General features: G+C 41.8%; 1 protein-coding gene across 5 annotated transcripts in view; it reads right to left on the bottom strand.

Annotated features, from left to right (window-relative positions):
• The window catches only part of INPP5D (inositol polyphosphate-5-phosphatase D), a 90866-nt gene that overhangs the window by 18467 nt on the left and 52295 nt on the right, over positions 1-20104 (bottom strand). For all 5 annotated transcript variants that reach the window (XM_077349290.1, XM_077349289.1, XM_077349288.1 and 2 more), the window contains 11 exons: positions 17820-17926; positions 16649-16751; positions 15462-15658; positions 13401-13518; positions 12371-12467; positions 7190-7328; positions 4097-4205; positions 3046-3134; positions 2580-2661; positions 1735-1824; positions 1479-1592 (listed from right to left, as the gene is read on the bottom strand). In XM_077349290.1, coding sequence (XP_077205405.1) covers positions 1479-1592; positions 1735-1824; positions 2580-2661; positions 3046-3134; positions 4097-4205; positions 7190-7328; positions 12371-12467; positions 13401-13518; positions 15462-15658; positions 16649-16751; positions 17820-17926 — 1245 coding nt within the window. The remainder of the gene's footprint in view (positions 1-1478; positions 1593-1734; positions 1825-2579; positions 2662-3045; positions 3135-4096; positions 4206-7189; positions 7329-12370; positions 12468-13400; positions 13519-15461; positions 15659-16648; positions 16752-17819; positions 17927-20104) is intronic.

Genomic DNA, 20104 nt, shown 5'->3' with positions numbered 1-20104 from the left:
AGATAAAATTGAAAGGGTACAGAGGAGAGTGACGAAGATGATCTGGGGCCAAGGGACCAAGCCCTATGAAGATAGGTTGAGGGACTTGGGAATGTTCAGCCTGGAGAAAAGGAGGTTGAGAGGGGACATGATAGCCTCTTTATTTGAAAGGTTGTCACTTAAGGAGGGCAGGATGCTGTTTCCATTGGCTGCAGAGAAAAGGACGCGCAGTAATGGGTTTAAACTGCAACAATATAGGCTAGATATCAGGAAAAAAAGTTTCACAGTCAAAGTAGTTCAGCAGTGGAATAGGCTGCCTAAGGAGGTGGTGAGCTCCCGCTCACTGGCAGTCTTCAAACAAAGGTTGGATACACAATTTTCTTGGATGCTTTAGAATGCTTTGGGCTGATCCTGTGTTGAGCAGGCGGTTGGACTAGATGGCCTGTATGGCCCCTTCCAAATCTATGATTCTATGATTCTATTACATGAGCTGCCATAATAGGAAATAGTCTACAACAACACAATGATATAAGTGAGGCATTATGCTGCTGCTATGAGCTGACCTATGATGTCACATGTAGCACGGCAGAACAAATTAACAGTGCAGTCCTAAAGAGAATTATACTCTTCTAAATCCATTGAAGTCCATTGGCTTAGAAGTATGTAAAACTATTGAGGATTGCATTATAACTTTGCTATCTGCATATAGCTTGTATTTTCAGACATTGTTATACTGTTATGTAGTACGGACTGGAGGTGATTCATCTATGAGATGCATTATCTTTAAACCTTTATGTTAACATGGAGCACATTTTGTGCATACCTATGTTCAAATATCTAACCACAACCTTTAAAAATATATTTATCATCTGTACCCTTTCATCTAAGAAACCAGGGACCTATGCATGGCTTCCTCAATAATTTTTAGCCCCACAATAATTCTGTGTGTGTGTGTGTGTGTGGGGGGGGGGGGGTTGGGAGAGAGAGAGAGAGAGAGAGAATTGTCCAAAGCTTCCCAGAGTGACATGGTAGGTGCTCCCTGTCTTACATGATGCCTATACAAATCCACAGATAGGTTTTGTTACTTCCAAATGCAGTAGTATAGGTATACATTTCAAACATTCCTTCGGGATAATGATGTGAAGTGATTTTAAAACAGTATTTGAATAACACCTTGTTGTAAAACACTTTGAGCCGGCTGGCCAAAGAGCAGAGGTTAATAAATGTAATAAGTATGTGCTGGGGTTGTAAGTATGTAAGTATGATAAATAAATAAATAATTTAAATAAAAAATCTGACACTGAAAAATCATTCCGTCAAGTGCTTGTAAATATTTAAGGGCTTTCTGTCAAATGTCAAGTGAATACCATAAAAGAGTGATGGAAAATATAATAATATTTTAATAATACATCCCTCCACTAAACAGGTCACTCTTCTAAAAAAGATTATGAGTTCCTACTCAACAACAACAACAACAAAAGCAAGGGAAGATATCATACTTTCTAGGCAGCTGGAGTAGAATTCAATGTAGAATTTTGTTTGTGACTTCGTCTTAAGAGTGGCACTGCAACGCATGAATTCAATCTGTCCAAGTGATTCTGTGTACTTGGCTTCTAGAAGAAGAGAGGACACTTGATCAGGTTAAAGACATTGACAGAAAAATTTGCCAATGAACTATTCTTCTTTCAGCATACTTCTCACATATGCTTTCATAAGTATGAAGTAAAACAACTCAATACCACGGTATTTACTGACCATTCTTTGAGACAAATTGTGAAGTGACTGCAACTTCGAATGTGGCAAAGACAGGACTGTGGTCACTCGTCATGATGTCACTGGTGCATCCTGACAACCAGAGAGGAAAAGCCATCAGTTCTCAGGGTCACTGTTCTTGACCCAACAAAACAATGTAACTGTCCTGTTATCAAAACATAAGGCCCAAGATAATTTTGTCAAGGGGCATGAAGGAGTGGATGAATCAAAGAGCCACAATCCAAACAATTTGACATTAAGAGGAGAGACAAGGGCTTTTGCTACATGGCTTTTGATTCAAGGGAGATGGAATAGCCATACAAGTAATCTGCCATGGATACCCTAGAAGCACACGTTATAATGGCATAGTCTGAATATAGACTTGATCATAGCAAGGATATTTGAATGCTAGGTTAAGCATTTGAAATATGATACACATGAAGCTACATTTTACTAAACCAGTCCATTCATCTTCCTCACCCAGTACTTTATATTCTGGCACCAGCTCTCCTTTGTAAGCTGAGCAACATTTACTTGGAGAATATGGGGACAGAACCTGGAATCTTCTGCCTGCAAAGCATGTGATCGGCCACTGGGATACAGCCCTGACTCATAACAATAGAAGAATGTTGCTGAATATTCTGTTTGAAACCCCAGCACTTTTTAAAATCAGTTCAGCACTGCCAGGAATCAAAATATTGTGTGGACCTTTCAGACAATGCTGCTCCAAATATAATGGTTTATGTATCCGTTATTGAGAACTTGGCAGTAAAAGCAGGTTCTACAGATTCTGATTCATTTCCATTTAAGTCAGCTTCACAAGTATTTTCAGTCTGTTATCTACCCACCATAAGACTGACACACCACATGCACCATGGGATATGATTTCCAGAGTACTCGATCACACCAGGATGGTAAATTGTATTTCATCTACAAACAAAAAGAATCAACATCAAGAATTTATTTATTGTATTATATTTATATACCGCCCTCCCCTGAGGCTCAGGGTGGTTTACATAAAGCAGGGAACAATACAGAATACATCACTGTAGTAGAAGGAAGGTCTCTGTTGCCAAGAAAATCACAGTGTGCTCTGATTTCTACAGAGAGACAGTCCTGGCAGTATAAACATGGGGTAGTTAAACCACGGCCCTCCACATGTTCATGGACTACAATTCCCATTAGCCCCTGCGAGAGAATGCTGGCAGAGGCTCATGGGAATTGTAGTCCATGGACATCTGGAGGGCTGAAGTTTGACTACTCCTGGTATAAACCATTAGAAACATCACAATAGGTCAGAAAAATATGTCATACTCCTGTTGCTTTTTGCTTGGTGTAGACATAATTCTCCCGGGTGTTCCTTTCGAAGCGGTATGTTGGAGCAAAAGTTATTTCTTCCTCCTCTGAAACAGAGAGATGATTTGTTATTTTTTAAAATCATTGATGGCCTAAAATCTAGAGCTGATAGTATTCAAAGAACAGCAATGACATGCTAAACTACTTGACAGCAGTGTATAGTTAGTTGTTAGCATGCACTCATACCACGAGGATCAAGCAGTCTCCTCTATGCCAGAGGACCCCAACCTTATTACCACTGGGGACTGATCAACGCTTTACAATTTTACTGAGGCCCGGGGGGGAGTAGTCTTTTGCTGAGTGATGTTGCTGCCACCTGAGCCCCTGCTCCACTTGCTTTCCCATCTGCACCTCTGACTTCCTGCTGCCCACTGGGGGGCGCTGCCAGCAGCACTGCACAGTGCCACACCGAGGGGGAACCCCAGCCATGGCGGCTGCTGGACAGCACCAAAGGTGAGCTGGCGGCAGAGTGGCAGGGCAGCCCCTGAGGCAGCAGCCAGGGAGGAGGAGGAGGAGGAGGAGGAGGAGGAGGAGCCACGGCCCGGTACCAACTGATCTACGGACCGGTCCCGGTCCCCGGACCGGGTGTTGGGGACCACTGCTCTATGCCACTGAGCCTGCCACAAACCCAAATACTGTCATAGCCACACGGTGAGCTGCCACACACACAAATGGTTATTCAGAGAGACCGTTAATGCACTGGGAACTTCACTGCCCCAACTCCCATGCAGGAGCTAAAAACGGGGGCAGATGAGGTGCACCGGGCCAAATGCTCCCCCATGTGGGTGCAGGAAGTGGTGGGGCAACTTGCCACAACTAAAACTCAAGCCTGCAGCCCAGCATGAAACCTCCAGTGCATAAACGGTCAGACAGATGCTTTACAGAGCAGTTTAAAGCAGCCATGTGATATATGCATCAAATGTTCAAGAGTGTTTTTCAATGGCCACACAAAGGAAGGGACAAGGAGTAGAAATGACTGATGGGTTATGGATAGAATTAATAATCTTACCAAAATGAAGAAACACCTTTTGATCCTTCCTCTCAATGAGGAGTTGGTCGTAACTCAGCAACTCTGGGTACTGCTGTTGTTTGATCTTCTGGATGATATTCTCTGCTTCCTGAGAACAGGGAAATATCATAAGGTTAGATGTCCCACTCCCATCTTGTTTTTCCTCCACCATTAATAAACAGCAATCTAGCATCTGTGCCCAGGAAAACCTGTTCTTAGCTCCAAGCACTTCTCACTTCTTCTGTTGCAAACATATTAGACTTTGTTATAACACTGGGGTATGGCACTAGCAGTATCACAGCAAAATACAGAACCTAAAAATAATCAAGTGAAAACCACATTTAGGTATTTTGTGGTTCAATTTTATGTAGAGTCATGCCAATCTAAGCCCAGTTGGAACAATTGTTTATCATGGAGTAAGTCAACATATTAAGGGCCATTTCGCACGGCTTCAAAGTAGCAGAATGGTTGCTATTTGGAAACGCTACTAATTTGCCATAACCCACGACGTCGTAGACAATCTGCAACAATCCTGAAACCAATCAGCAAAAAGCGCTTCGTTGTGGCGCTTTCAGGGGAATCCAGAAAAGTGGATTCACCCTCCGGATAGCGATACACTCCTGCAACCAATCTGCAACAGTAGCGCTAAAGACCTGTGCGTTACCATTGTTGCTGGTTCTTCAAAGTCCCTCCCCCTGGCTCTCTCCTCCAAACTTCCGGCGAAGCGATCGCCATTTTTTTTCTCCGAGCGAGCGTGGATAAACGCACCGGCGAGCCTCTTTCTGTTTAGAGGCTTCCCTGGCTTCAGTCCTTCACCTTTAGTCACTAAGCACAAACCACTGAAAAGCCCGTTTGCTGAAATAAAGTCCCTTTATTTTTTACAAATAAATTCAGCCGAAAATCGGGCCCGTGAGAGGGGGGGGGTTATCACTCGAGGCAGCGTGCAAACGATCATACAATCAAACGACAGCTCACATTAGGCAGCTGGATGGGTCTCTCCGTAGCAACGAATCTACCTAGATTCGTTGCTATGGGTCGTTTTTTTTTTTAAAAACCTTTCTTAAAGGGAAAGGGGCTGTTTGGGAGCATGCTAACGGCTGCCCATTGGCTGCTTGACGGCCAGGGGCGGGACGAGCTTGGCAATAGCGCTTCCTTTCTAGCGATTTCTGCCGAGACCGGAAGCCTGTGGGAAACGCTAAAAAACGCAACTGATTCCACTACAAAGGCAGGTATGCATAACGACGAATTCCACTATTTTAAATGGCGATTTTTCATTCCGCAAACAATTTGCAACAAAGATCCCTGTGCGAAAAGGCCCGAAAAATTTCCTCTCCTTCTTTCTTTCTAAATAACACACACATGCAAAGATATTTGCACTAACTCCATTGTTCTTTCGTGGTCTATTTTGCATCCTGTGTCAGTTCTCACACTCTCCATCCATTTCCTGTTGAGTTTACAGTTCCAGAAAATCCTTAATCATCCTCACCCTCTTTTGGAAATAATACTTTCCTTTAAGCTTCTGTACACCATCTTGCTACAATTTCAACAGCAGCAGCCATTGAGAAGTCTCCACCAGAGAGGCAGAGAAAAGGCAAATTTGTCTCCAAAAGAAAAGCCCTTCTATTCTGAAAATGCTTCTTACTACTTATTTTAATTACTAGCAGAAAAGCGCATTGTACAAAAAATACAATGGGCGCTACCCTTCCCCCATGGACCTGGGCAGGCCGCAGAGGCTGCGGTAGGGCTGCTTGGGGTGGGACCGTGCATTGGTGGAGGCTCCCTCCCTCCCAGCTGGGGCTGGTCAGAACAGGGGGAGCGCTGTTTGGGGCAGACTCCCTCCCCCACAGGCAGCCCTGTGAGGCCATGGCTGATCGGCGTAGGGGGTACACTGGTGGATGCCTGGTGAAGCCATGGCCAGGGCTGCATGGAGTGGGGGGAGGCAGGCAGGGACAGGCTCCCTCCCACCACCCAGGCAGCCCTGCTGAGGCCTGGCAAGGCCACGGCTGGGGTTGCTTGGAGTGGGGGGAGCATTGGCAGGGGCAGGCTCTCTCCCTCCTCCCATTCTAGGCAGCCCTGCTGAGGCCTGGTGAGGCTGTGGCCATGGCTGCTCAGGGTAGGGGGAGTGCTGGTGGGGATGGCCTCCCTCTCTACCTCCCCCCTCCTCCCCAACCTGGGCAGTTTTGCCAATATCTGGCAAGGCCATAGCCAGAAATGCTTGAGGCAGGGGGAACGCTGGTGGGGGTAGGCTCTGTTCCTCCCTCCCCCCAATCCGGGCAGTCCTGCCAAGGCCGGGCAAGGCTGCAGCTGGCGCTGCTCATAGTAGGAGGAGCACTGGTGGGAGAAATGCTGGTGGCAGCTGCCTCCCTCTGTCATCCCCCCCCCAACCTGGGCCCACACCAAAAACTCCACTATGCTTTGTGAATGGCTATGCCACAGCTAGGAAAGAACAGTGTGCTATCTATATAATAATACTGTACTTTTCTCTCAAGTAGGGATCTAAACCCTCGAATAACTTTTTCTCCATTCTTCCTCCAACAGCAACCCTGTGAGCCTGGCTAGGCTGAGAGAGAGAGAAACTGGCCTAAGATCGGCCAGTGAGTTTCATGGCAGAGTCAGGATTTGAACCTGGATCTCCCTGATACTATTCAGACACTCTATGCTGACATAACAAACAGTATAGTAACCTGCATTCTTCAGAGAATTCCAAATGCATTTACAGTCTGTTCTTAGTAGGCATTCACAGTTGCTATGGAAGGATGTTTTGTTTTGTCCACAAAGAATTGTGATAATCAAGTCCAAGTTGCTGAACCTTGATCTCTCAACAGCTTGGTTTTGTCACTTTAGGTGGTCCTATCTCATTTCTACACTTTTGGGTTTGGCAAAGAAAGCTGTGAGTCAGAATGATCTTGGTTCAAACCTTACCTCAGCCATAAATTCCCCAAAATGTTAGTCTCTCAGCCTCCTCCCTTATATTTGTCATACTGAAGTTGTAAGGATTACCAAGACAATGCATGTGAAGAACTCTGTACAAACAAGTAATGCTCTGTATAAACACTATTATTGCTTATTAGGAAGCCAAAGAGGTCTTCTAACCATTGGAGGCAACTCTAAGCGGTAGTTGAGGTCTCCCATCCAGAAGAGGTGAGTAAAACGGTGAGTGATATTAAATGGACTCAGCTTCTTATCACCAAGTTGTAGAAAGCGCAGAATACTTGTGTAGTTCTGGTTTCGCCTAATAAGAAACAAACAAAAAGATGTTCAATATGTTGTTTTACTTCAATATAAAGCCACGTTGGATCAGGCCAATTGCCCATCTAGTCCAGCCCTCTATGTTAGCGATCCCCAACCTGTGGGCCGCGTACCACATGTGGTCCTTCGACTAATTGGAGGTGGGCCCCGAAGGACGCCTTCTCCCCCCCCCCCGGCCTTTTACTTCATCCCCCCCAGCCCTTTACAGCACACTTCATTGTTGTGGCGTGTCTGTATCTTATTTTGAAGGGATGTTTAAACATTACCATAGCGATTAGAGAGCACTAGGGCAGTGGTTGAGAGTAGAGGAGTAAACTACCTCCCCCACCGGGCCTCAGTAAAAGGCGTTGAGTGGTCCCCGGTGAGTGGTCCCTGGCGTTGAGTGGTCCCCGGTGATAAAAAAGTTGGGGACCACTGCTCTATGTCATACAGTGGCCAAAACCCAGGTAACCACCAGGAGGTTCACCAGCAGAGCCAGAACTCCAGAAGCGCTCCCAACTGTGCCCCCCCCCCCGGAACCAAAAATACAAAACTTCACTGCCCAAGACATAGCATTCCATCTATACCTTGAGGTTAATAACCACTGATGGACTTCTCCATGTTTATCCAATCCCCTCTTCAAACTGTCTATGCTTGTAGCCACCACCACGTTTTGTGTCACTTAATTCCACGTGTCCCTAACTCTCCATATTTCTGTTTTAAGCTTCTTTCTTTACCATGCATAAGTCTGTAAACTTCTATCATGTCAGCCCTCAGTTGTATAATTTCTCTGAGCTAAAGAGCCCTAACACCTTTAACCTTTCTTCTTATGTAAGATATTTTGCCGCCACAATCATTTTAGTTGCCTTTTCTTCAACGTTGCACCGTTTCCAGTATTATAATATCTTTTTTGAAATGCAGGGACCAGAATTGTACACAATATTCAAATGAGGCCGCACTATAGATTTATACAGGGGTATTATGATACTGGCTGATTTGTTTTCAATCCCCTTCCTAATAATCCCCAGCACAGCATTTGCCTTTTTTCCCCACTGAAGTCACACATTGAGTTGACCTCTGCAATGAATTATCTACCACAACTCCAAGGTCTGTCTCCTGGTTAGTTGCCACCAGTTTGGACCTCATCAACATATATTTATAGTTGAGATTTTTGGTTCCAATGTGCATTACTTAGCACTTGCCCACTTTGAATTTAATTTACCAAATTGACACCCACTTGTCCAGCCTCAACAGTTCCCTCTGGAGCACATCACAGAACTGCCCATTTATACTGACTCTCTATTTCTTGCTAATTAACCAGTTTTTAATCCACAAGAAGACTTGTCTCCTTATGCCATGACTGAGGTTTTACTTAGGAGCCTTTGATGAGGAACTTTATCAAAAGCTTTCTGGAAGTTTAGGTAAACCACATTTACTGAGTCACCCTTGTCCACATGTTTGTTGACCTCTTCAAAGAACTATAAGACATATTCTCTTACAGAATCCATGCTGATTCTTCCTCAATAGCCTTTGTTCATCAATTTGCCTATCAATTCTATCTTTAATAACAGCTTCCACCAATTTACCTGGTATTGACATTAGACACACCAGCCTGTAATTTCCTGGATCTCCTCTGAAACCCATTTTTAATGAGGGGGTTACATTAGCTATCTTCCTTTCCTTAGGAATGGAGCAAATTTCAGTGCTAGATTGCATATTTTTGTTAGGAGAGCACAAATTCACATCTGAGTTTTCAGAACTCTTGGATGTCTGCCATCTGGGCCTGGTGATTTGTCAGTTTTTAATTTGTCCGTCAGTCGAAGGACCTCCTCTCTTATCACCTCAATCTGACAAAGGTATCTCCTGAAATTGGCAGTTCTGGAGTGGGCAAGCACCTCCCATCTTCCACAGTGAAGACAGAGTCAAAACATACATTCAGCCTCTCTGCCATTTCCCTATCATCCTTTAGTAATCCTTTTAACTCCTTGGTCATCCAGTGGCCCCACCGCCTCCATGGCTGGTTTTCTGCCACTAATGTAGTTGAAGAAATTTTTGTTGTTGGTCTTTATGTTTTTCACAGTCTATTCCTCATAGTTCCTATTTGTCTGTCTGATCACTGACTTGTACTGTATTTGCCACAGCCAGTGCTCCCTTTTATTTATCTCATTCTGACTAGCCTTCCACCGCTGAAACAAATTCTTATCATTGTTTTATGTAATCTCTCACCAAATAGCAGCAGCAGAAACAGGTACTTAGAGACAGTGTATGTGTGTGTGTGGTGGAATGGAGAAAACCAGGGGATGATTCATAATTCAGGTCATGATTCATGATCAGGAAAGGATCTTTCTGCTCCTATTCTGAGTGTAGGTGCAGCCCTGGCCTCTCAAAGGTAATAGTCTGATCTATAATGGTTTCTGCAGTGACTTATCCCTTAGCACTACTTATTCTAGCATTGGTAGCTTGGGAACTGTATGTAAAGGAGAAGAGTAAAAGATTGGCTACAGAATGGAATGCCCTACTCAGTCTGTTTTCCTTTCTCCTAATCCTGAAGGGCAACTGCTTCCCTGACTTTGCCCTATACAAATCAACAGCCTGATGAAATAGTGACTAGACCAGATGGCAGGCAGCTTATGGTCTATTCGGTTTCACTCTTTAGGAAATTAAAAGAAAATAACTGATGTGCAAGAAGAAGAAAGTACACATTGCTTAACAACAATGTACACAGAAAAAAATTAAAAAGCATTTTTGAAATGGCTGGGAGAGAAGGGAGCCTTGTGCTATTTTTAAAATATTTTAAATGGCTACCTGAGTATTTCTACAATTAACCTTCACTGTAAATAGATAGATGATAGATAGATAAATATCAGAACTGCTATTGACATATACTGATGTGATATTCATCAAGAGCACTATAACTGGTACCCACAATATCTGTACATGAGTGCTAACTGTGTAGCTAGGAACTAGGCTGAATCCATATGGCCAGGATACAGATGCATCAGAGCTTCCAGTATGGAATTTTTGCTCCATACATTACTATTTTCTCTCTCTGTGTCACAGGTCTTTTTGGAGTGCTTTAAAAATGGTACTATAGCCATTAAAAGCCCTCCAGTGGTACAGTAGACTGGAGACAACGGCAGCATGAAGCAATGACAAAGGATAAATGCTGCCAATGCAGGCAAGACTTTTGTGTCCACGGTGTGACAACATGCATTTTGCAAAAAGATTGCAAAAAAGCAGGTTTGGGAAAGAGCATGCTGAGAATGGGGAAAGATGAATGGAGCACTATTACAGCATGATGTTATGCTGATACTGTTCCCCTCCCCCTGGCACTCCACTTTGGAAGTCAGTGCAGAGAAAAACTTTAGTGTGGAAGCAACCGTAGTTTTCCCCAACCCCACTACACAGCTCATATTTGTACAAAACTTGCAAAACTAGATAGACTTAAACCCATAGCAGCATGCACACACACACACACACACACAAAATGAATGTTTGCCCCTGCATCTATGGCAGGTCTGTAATACTGTACCATAATATCTGAAAATATATCATCTCTCCATCCAAGATTCTTGGATCAGAAAGACTATCTTCGATCTTTGCTTGAGTGTGTCAAATGTGGCAACCAAAAATATACTGCACATATATATGTGAGTATATATATATACAAATTGAGAAGTAATCAGGAATTTTCATTTTTTTTCAAGATACTGCATTAAATTATGTCTGTGAGGATAATGGGCACACATGTAATATAAAAGAACAACATTGTGCCTGGTAGAGAGCATCCTGAAAGCAACAACCATGCATAGGGGACAGAAGAAAGACCCTGCTGTATGTGTTGCCATGGGAATTCTTAGCTGCTGCAGGGAGCTAAATTGGGATAGAGGGGGGAAAGAACTGTAATTTTACACAATTCTTATTTCCTGTGTTTTACACTGACAACTGTATGTGATTTCCATTTCTGAAGCCTAAAGGACAAATAGCCAACCAAACAATATGAAAAAAAATAAAGCCTCTCTGCTATTTTTCTTCTGGAAAGGGCAACAATTCTTTTTAGCTATTTTGTTTTTAAAATTGGTAGCTGCCAGTGCATCAAGCTGCCAAAATAAGGTGTGTGTGTGAGAGAGAGAGAGAGAAAGAGAGAGAGAGATTGCAGATACCTGTGGAACGATGCTGCGTACCAGTTCTTGTGTACTTCTCTTGACCAACACAAGGCAAGTTTAAGGTCAAGTTTTGATACCTTTGCTTACATCATAAAATAGATGGCAGCCATACAGCTGGGACAAGATAAAGAATCTGTTCACTGGGATGTGAGTAGGTTTTTGAATATCAGAGTTGTCAGCTTTCTGCAAGATGGAGCTCTTCCACCAGGCATATGGTTGAGGCCAGGGCAGGGTCTTGGTGTTACCATCAGAGGAACCCTTAATGTGTGATAGATCTTCACTCCCAGTGAGAGTTTATTTGACCCATGTGCTGAATGGGAGGGGGGGGGACTGTTTTTTCTGATCGCCGTCTTGATAATGTTTTAAGGTATTTTAGGGAGTTTTATTGTGTTTTTATTGTCTTTTTGTGAACTGCTGTGAGACAATTGACAGCACGGTATATAAATCAAATAAGAAAACAAATAAATATGTTCTATGTGCTTCATATTCCACAAAGGACTCCTACGAATGCCATTCAGCCTAGCTTCTATTTTCTCATGCCTAAATAACCCTTATCTGGGTTCCACCATGCTTCCAATATCACCTGCACACAACACTCCCATTCTTGCTGCACTCCCATCCTTCTCCAAGGCAGAAAGAGAAAGATAGAAAGAAAATTCCTTGGAACATATTTGCACCCACCTTCTTTGAACAAGACAGAAGAATTAGGACTATGCCCTGAGCACACCTTCCTGTCTAAGTTACCCACCCATTCCCCAGTGTCATATGTCTTTCCCTCTAGAAGGGTCAAGATCAGCCATCAGATTTAGAGATGTACTGATAAAAAAGCAACACGACAGCTTTGTTCCATGGTCCTCAGACAGGCAACTGTTATCCTTACCTGTGCTTCTTCTCACTTCCTGAAGTCAAGTGGCTGTTCACAAAACCAAAGGAGGTTCCATTAAACATGAATGACACTCCCACAGCTCCTTTATTGCCTGGGGGGGGGGGGAACAAAACAAAAGCAAAGATATCAAGAAATCAATCCACCCCCAGGCTAAGATAATAAGGAACAAAACCGTTCTTAAGTGGAGTGGAGGATGCGGAGGAGAAAGATTCAGAACAGGCGAAATTAGCATAAGTAATGCAGAGTACTATGGAAGATTTTCTTCAAGAAACTTAGAAAGGAGAAGTGAAAGCTCAGTTTCCCTTTGTTATCTCTGCTTCCTGTTGAGGCTTTATTAGTAGACAGATGACTTCTGTTTCCACTGATAGGTCAGTTCTGACACCCTGAGCCGCCCTGTGTTACAGGCAGACAACAGCTACATGTTCATCTCATGTCCACTGTGGGCAGTGCCTCATTTGGACTGGGACCATGGTACATGTGGAATAAGGCCACCACACACACACACCCTCCTGTGATGTATTTGTGACCTCAAGGAATGCCATTTGGCCCTCTGGAGAAACCCAGTATACACATGTGCCGATGAACTTAATAAGACCCTCCTCATGACTTTTTAGGTCAGGAAAATGGGGGTGTGGTTATGGCATTGAAGCCTCTTCCCCATGTGTGCCAGGCACCACACATCGTGCAGGAATGGAAAAGAACCTGCAACTCACATTTGACTGTTACACTGAGTAGGGACTCCAGACCTACCCTGTGCATTCTCCATAAAAAAGTGAATCAGCCCATGAAAGCCTATTACTTGAATGTAGAAGGATGTAATTCTACATAGGAGTGAACTGTTGTTCAATGAGTTTGCTGAAGATGCCCAAACAGAGCATCAAAAGATGCTTAGATTCCCATACATCTCCAAGGGGGGGGGGGGTTCCATAGTTGTGAAGTGGCCAATGAGAATGCTTCTTGGTATGTGTTATCCCAGGAGATTGTGATGGGACCATCTGGCAGATACTTTTGGTCCAAACCTTACCTAATCTGTTTGCAATTCCTGTCTTCACATTGTCTATGCAGAGGTGGCTTATGCGATTTTCATGTTCTGGCTTGGCCAGGATGACAATCCTGATGTTCCAGAGGGTATGGATTGCTATCTGATCAGGAAACAGGAAATCAGCTGTCATGTACTTCCATGTGGCTGAGCTTAGATAATGATATATGTACTATAGCAAGTAAGAGTCCTAGTTGTCTACTAAATCCACAATATGCCTCTCGTTTTAAATGTTCTCAGTTTGGGAATGTATCCCCAAATGTCTAAACACATTAATTGCACACCTAAACTCTGTATGTGTATTAGATGCTGCCAAGTTGCTTCTAACTTATGGCAACCCTATGAATTAATACTCTTCAAAATGAATATTAATATGTATTTAATATTAATTCAAAATTAATATTCTCCAATATTCTTTTAACAGCCTTGCATAGGTCTTCAAAGCTGAGGGCCATGGATTGTTTGATTGCATCAACTCATCTCACATTAAGTCATCCTCTTTAACAGCTTTCAATTTTATTATTATTAGCATTATGATCTTTTGCAGTGACTCTTGCCTTCTTATAATGTGCTCAAAGTACAATTCCTGCACCTGAGCCATTTTAGCTTCTAGGGAGATTCAAGCTTTATTTGGTCTAGAACCCACTTGTCTTTTCGACGGTCTACAGCATCCATAAAACTCTCCTCCAACATGACATTTCAAATAAAAGCACTTTCTTCCTGCCAACTTTCTGCATCATCTAGCTTTCACACCCATACATAGTAATAGAGAATACCATGGCATGAATAAACTTGACCACAGACTTAAGAAACTTTTCTAGTTCCTTCATGGCTGCCCACCCCAGTCCCAATTTCCTTACATTTTCTTGGTTATAGTTTTCCTTTTGGTTTATGATGAAATTAAGGAATAGAATATCTTGGACAATTTCAGTTTCTTCATTCTTCAAGTTGTGTAATTACCCAGCAGTCATTATTTTTGCCTTCTTCATGTTCAGCTATAATCCTGCACTGACACTTTCTGTTTTAACCTTTAGTAATAGTCACTTCAAGGCTTCATTATTTTCTGCCAGTAATGGGATGTCATCTGCACATATCAAATTGTTAATGTCTGTTCCATCAATTTTTACTCCACTAAATCTAAACCAGCTTGCTTTATATGCTCTGCATATAGATTGAAGAGATAGGAAGACAAAATATATCCGTGTCTGACACCTTTGTCAATGAACTATTTGTTGTCTTCACAGAATCTCCTGCTTCATTTCATTCTCCTAGCCCAGCTCTTCCAACAATATTTGATTCTGCTTTGTTTCCAACTTCTGTGTTCCAGTTACCTATGTTTATCATCACATCTTTTTAGATGTGCGATCAAGTTTTCAATAGACACTTGCACAAAAGCTTTCATTTTTTTCCTCCTCAGCATCTGTAGTTGGGGCATAAACTTGAATGATGCTTATACAGGTAAGTGTTCCATGAAGTCTGATTGATATTGGTCAGTCAGTCTTTATATTATAGCTCTTGACTGCGCGTGCTATATCTCATCTCACTATCAGCACAACTGCGTTTCTTCTGTGTTTGTCATTCCACTAGTGAAACACTTCATAATTTTCTGACTGAAAATGTAATAATCCTGTTGTTGTTCACTCACTCCCAGTATTGCAATGTTTGAATTTTCAGTTTCTCGTGTTAAGATGTTGAGCATAAACGAACTATTGAATGGAAATTGTATGTGTATGTATGCAGGGTGTTTTTGGTCTTCTGTGCACTGTGTACTCTTATAAGTGGAACCAAGGTGACCTCTGTGAAGAACTGTCTGTCTCCATGATAAGGAAATTACATTTTAATACTATAAAAATTGATGGTATCAGCAATATCGACCATTGTCCTTGTCAATTACTACTGGTAAAAGAAGTTGCCCATACTAACTGTGCATAATTTATTTGATATGCACTATATCTTTCAGAAACAACATCTATATCTTCTTTCAATAACTGTTTACTATATGTATTTTGTTTTGAGTTTTAAATATCAGCAGAAAAATTTCCTTACCACTTTAAAGCTGATGCTGGTAATCTCCTGCAAGGATTGTTTTAGGATCTCTTGCCATTCTCTGTCCCCCAGGGAGTCCTCCTGTGTGCCAATTACATAGATGTCATGTGGAATATAGTCAGCTGTGTCATCTCGAGTTTTCCCCTGACCCTTGGAGAGAAACCAGGAGGTGATCTTCTTTGGAGGAGGAGCATCACCTGGATTGGGAAATCAAAACCAAAACAAACTCATCAAATTTTACATCAGCTTTGGAGATATCTGCTTCAAATGGACTAGGGTGTACAGAATCCTGGATGTGTAGAAATAACATCTGTTTTGGACAAGAGTTACTGATACCTGTCCACATGCAGTTTCTTGAAAAACAGGAACTTAATGGATAGGTTTCTTGACATATCTCCTTTCTTTAAGGAAGCTCCTGTGCCGAGATGCTACTAGGACGGCCTTTATGCAACAGAGAGACATGAAGCTGTCCATGTTGAATTTTCAATTACATAGCTTTTAAAACATAAAAGGTTCCCAGGAAAGGAATCAAAATCCTAGATAAATCTGCCTATCTGATGATTTGTTGGAGAGTAAGCCAACAGGCTATTTGCCCTTGGCTCTCTATGCTATGTACCTGGGAGGGGTGAATGTTAGCTAGCCCAGAAAATCAGGACTCACCCCTGATGTGTTTGTTTTCTTTCTTTCTTACATCTATTTGAACTGTACCATGTAAATAGGTTGTGTTGTGTTCTGGAAATTTCCACAAGCCACTTCAGGTCCCTTTGGAGAGACAGGCAGCAAAGAAATACTCTAATAATAAATATTAATAAATAAAATAAAATGTCCTTATGAATTTCCTTATGAAGATTGAGGCATTATACACTCCTGAGATCACACAAATCTTTAACTGTATGTGAAGCTGCATAGAAATAATACCGTTGGAGAGGAACAGTACAAATGAGCCTTTCCAAATTACCTTTGAAAGTTTAATCCCAAATTGTGCCTACTCTCCCATATTTTCTTTTGCTGTAAAAAACTCATTGGGTTGGATCCAGATTAAACTTCCCACTAATGAAAGGGTTGTGGCAATTTCCCCTGATTGCATGGCCTTGTGTGAGCAGGAAATTTAATCTGGATCCAGTCCATTACATCAAAGTTGGAGAAAACAGCACAGCAAGTCTTGGGCACACAACAGAAAGTTATACCCATGTTCCAAGTCCCAATGAAGATGGTGATCATGTCAGGCTCTGGTTGTTCAGAATGCTTATTCTTCATTTGTTGCAGAAGCTGGCAGAATCCTTCTCTCTTCTGAAAAGAAAGGAGCAAAGAGAAGGAAATGAAAGTGCTAATAAGCAAATGTCTTTTCCCCTGCTTGTTACGTAAAGGCTAGTGGAATGCTATGCAACTAGGCCTTTGAAATGCTGGTGAGAAACTTCTCCATATAAGCCAGTCAAACCATGGTGGAGGCTTTCAGATGTATTTCAGAAGCATTTCTGGCTGTTTCCCCCCATTTGTTTGACATTTGAATTTTCTGTTTACTCTGAACCTAGGGAGTAGGCTAAATATGGGAATGTTTAGGTATGGATCAGCCGTAGTCTTTCCTCTACAGATAGTTTCTTTAATGATGCCAAGAATGAAGATTGCTGAAAAACTTTTTGCTAAATGTCTCCGGAGCTGAAGCTTCCCTTTACCTTCTTTAATCCATTGCAATGAATGACCTAACCTGCCACTTTCCTTGTCCCTGTCATTGAGGGTTAACAGAACAGGTACTGTAATTGTGCTATAGCGGTGGTCTTTGTCAAGGCTCTTTTGAGCTTACAAGATGTTCCCTGAATATATTTTTACTTCCATACAGCAGCTGAAAATCTTTTTTTAAAAATCTCCTGTTCATTCAAAAGCACAGAGATAGGTCTTATTTAAATGGGACACTTGCAGGACAGAAGGGAAGAGTTTGTCTCTGAGACTTTGCCCCTTGTCAAGTATCTTGTTAAGCTGAGCCCACTGCATGGGTAAACAGCAATCGTGCAAAAGGCTGCCCATGAAACATTAGCTTGCCAGTATATCACCCATCACTAGCTTGTTAACAGTACACATCCAGCTTTGCTTAAATGAGATGCAGGGAAAAGTTGCACAGGTAATCTCTTTTCTTGCTAGCATCACATTTAAAATGGCCTCACAAGGATGCCCACATTTATCTTCAGGAACTAACACCTTTGAATATATTGTCACTTGTCCTCCAAACTCTAATAACACTTGGAAGAGTAACCAAATCAGAGATTTGGGGAACTGGACCTCTGTTTATCCTGTAAGACAATGAGATAGTCATCAAGAACCTCAGACTTGGAATTATTGTGGTTTATATTGTGGGGAATTTACCTTGGAGTCAGCAAACACATATTCTTTCCTTTGTGTTTTCTCTTTTTCTGTCTCCAGGACAATCACCAGCTTGTTAGGGAACTTCTGAGATTTGATGAGCTGCAGAACTAAGCAGAGGTGAGAGGACACCACTTTTGGTGGCCAAATTTTGAATTCATAAGGGCCAGTGTTTACAAATATCTGTGAGACTCATGAACTCTGTTCTCATATATATATAAGCCTCCTGGTACATGATAAATGAAATGGGAGTAACAAACAAACTTGACAGCGACTCAAGACTGAGCCTTGAGGTATAAGGCTGTTTTGGCTCAAACCTTTTTCTTGCTAGAACAGTTTCTACTCATTAAACTTGGGAGAAGCATGGAAGAAATCTTGATTTCTACTGCTCAAAATGTCTATGTGTCACATTGCCTTTTCCTCATTGTGATATGAGAGTGTGAAAGGTTTCCTAATTTATAAACGTCAACTTGGTTATGAGGTACAATACTAATGAGTGTATCTCTAAAACAGCTTTTCTCAACTTTTTTACCACTCTTCAGGCTTCAAGAAACTCCAGAAGTGGTGCGATGGTGCAGAATATAGTTGGGAACCATAGCTGTGTTTATGCCCACCCAGGGCTCTCCCCTCCCCACTCCATCCATGCCCATCATTGGTCATTGGGGGGGGTGAGTCAACAAGACCATTTATGGTCATATCACCCAATAAATGTTTAACAAATTTTAAAAATATATAAAATATTAATTAATTCCCACCCATTCAGGAAACACTTCCAGGTCTATCAAGAAACCCCTGCTTTAAAATCAGGGGAAGGGAGATTAATGAACTTCTGCATTTCAGCTCAGGAACCAATTCATATTCTACCATATCTCTCCTAGCAGTTAGAAACAAAACAACACAGGCAAGCATCTAGTAATGTAGCCTTTAGATAACCACATTACTAGCAAATATTTTACTTAATAACTGCTAATTTCTTAGGAACTATGTGCTGAAAGACATAGATTTCTGTACCCAGTTCATATGTTACAAGCATGGAGGACATTTTGAGCATCTATTTTTCCCAATATTTTAATCTGAGAAGGTGGAGTCAAATGTTATTAGTTTAATAGAATAAAATATGTCTTATTTTTGTCATTGCTAGTGTAGCCCTAAGTTTTAAACCTGTTTGTTTATCCACCTTGATCTCCTTCATATCACTCTTCATTCAAAAATATTATGTAACCTTCAGATGACATGTCCTTGTTGGTGGAGTGGAGGAGACAGGTACTTGGGTTTACATATGGTTTCCTTCACTATAGGGAGAAAATATTAAATGAACTACAAATCATTCAGTTATTTGAACAGGTATCTTTATTATGTTGTGAAGAAAATCTGCTAGAGTTCATTCTTTCATTCAGATTTATTGCCTGTCCTATCCATGAACTCATTCAATAACAAAGCTGTCAATATTTATAAACCTGATTTTGAGGAAAGGACAAGTTGTCAGTTTTGCTGTCATTAAACCCTTATAAAATTGCATAACGGGAATTTTGCAAGTTGTAGTTTCTGCTGTTGCTGCAACATTACTATATGGCAACTTTATGAATTTCTATAATCACTTGCTTAAAATGATGAGACTGAATTATGATTTATTGAGCAGATCAGTTGGCTCTTCATTAGGATAAAGCATCATGGTTACCTATATGAGGCCTCTGCTTTTTGCCCTTGTGATTGTAGTTTAATGTAATCTGGTGCAACAAGGTGATGCTTCTCTAATAAGGATTTGTAAGCTTTTTTTGCTGCCAAGTCACAGCTAGTTTATGGTAACCCTATAGAGTTTTCTAAGCAAAAGATGTTCATAGGTGGTTTGCCATCGTCTGCTTTGGAGAAGTGACCCTAGTATTTCTTGGTGATTTTCCATCCACGTACTGTCCAAGGCTAACTCTGCTTAGCTTTTGAGATATGACACAATCAGTCTAGCCTGGGCTATCCAGGCCAGGGCATAATCATACTAGTGCATTTATAATCCAACTCAACACATAACCCTGTAAATGGAATGCCTATCCAGAGGATGTGATTATTAAGAAACAAAAAAAAACAACTGGATCACTTTGGAGGAGTCTCTTCCAAACGCTCTCCCTGTAGGAGAAGACTTTCAGAAATGCTTCCATTTTTATTCTTCACAACTTGTTCTGAGTCAAGAGACAAAGATGTTCTCATTTCACTTAAATTAGCTCTTCCTTATAAGAAGAAAGTGAAACTGTGGCTAGTCCTTATGTGGATTTCAGCTCTCTTTTCACTCCCTCAGC

This window comes from Paroedura picta, chromosome 8, assembly GCF_049243985.1.
Source record: "Paroedura picta isolate Pp20150507F chromosome 8, Ppicta_v3.0, whole genome shotgun sequence".
NCBI classification, from domain to species: Eukaryota; Metazoa; Chordata; class Lepidosauria; order Squamata; family Gekkonidae; genus Paroedura; species Paroedura picta.
Note: the sequence above shows the minus strand (reverse complement) of the source record. Positions and strands in the feature narration are given on the sequence as shown.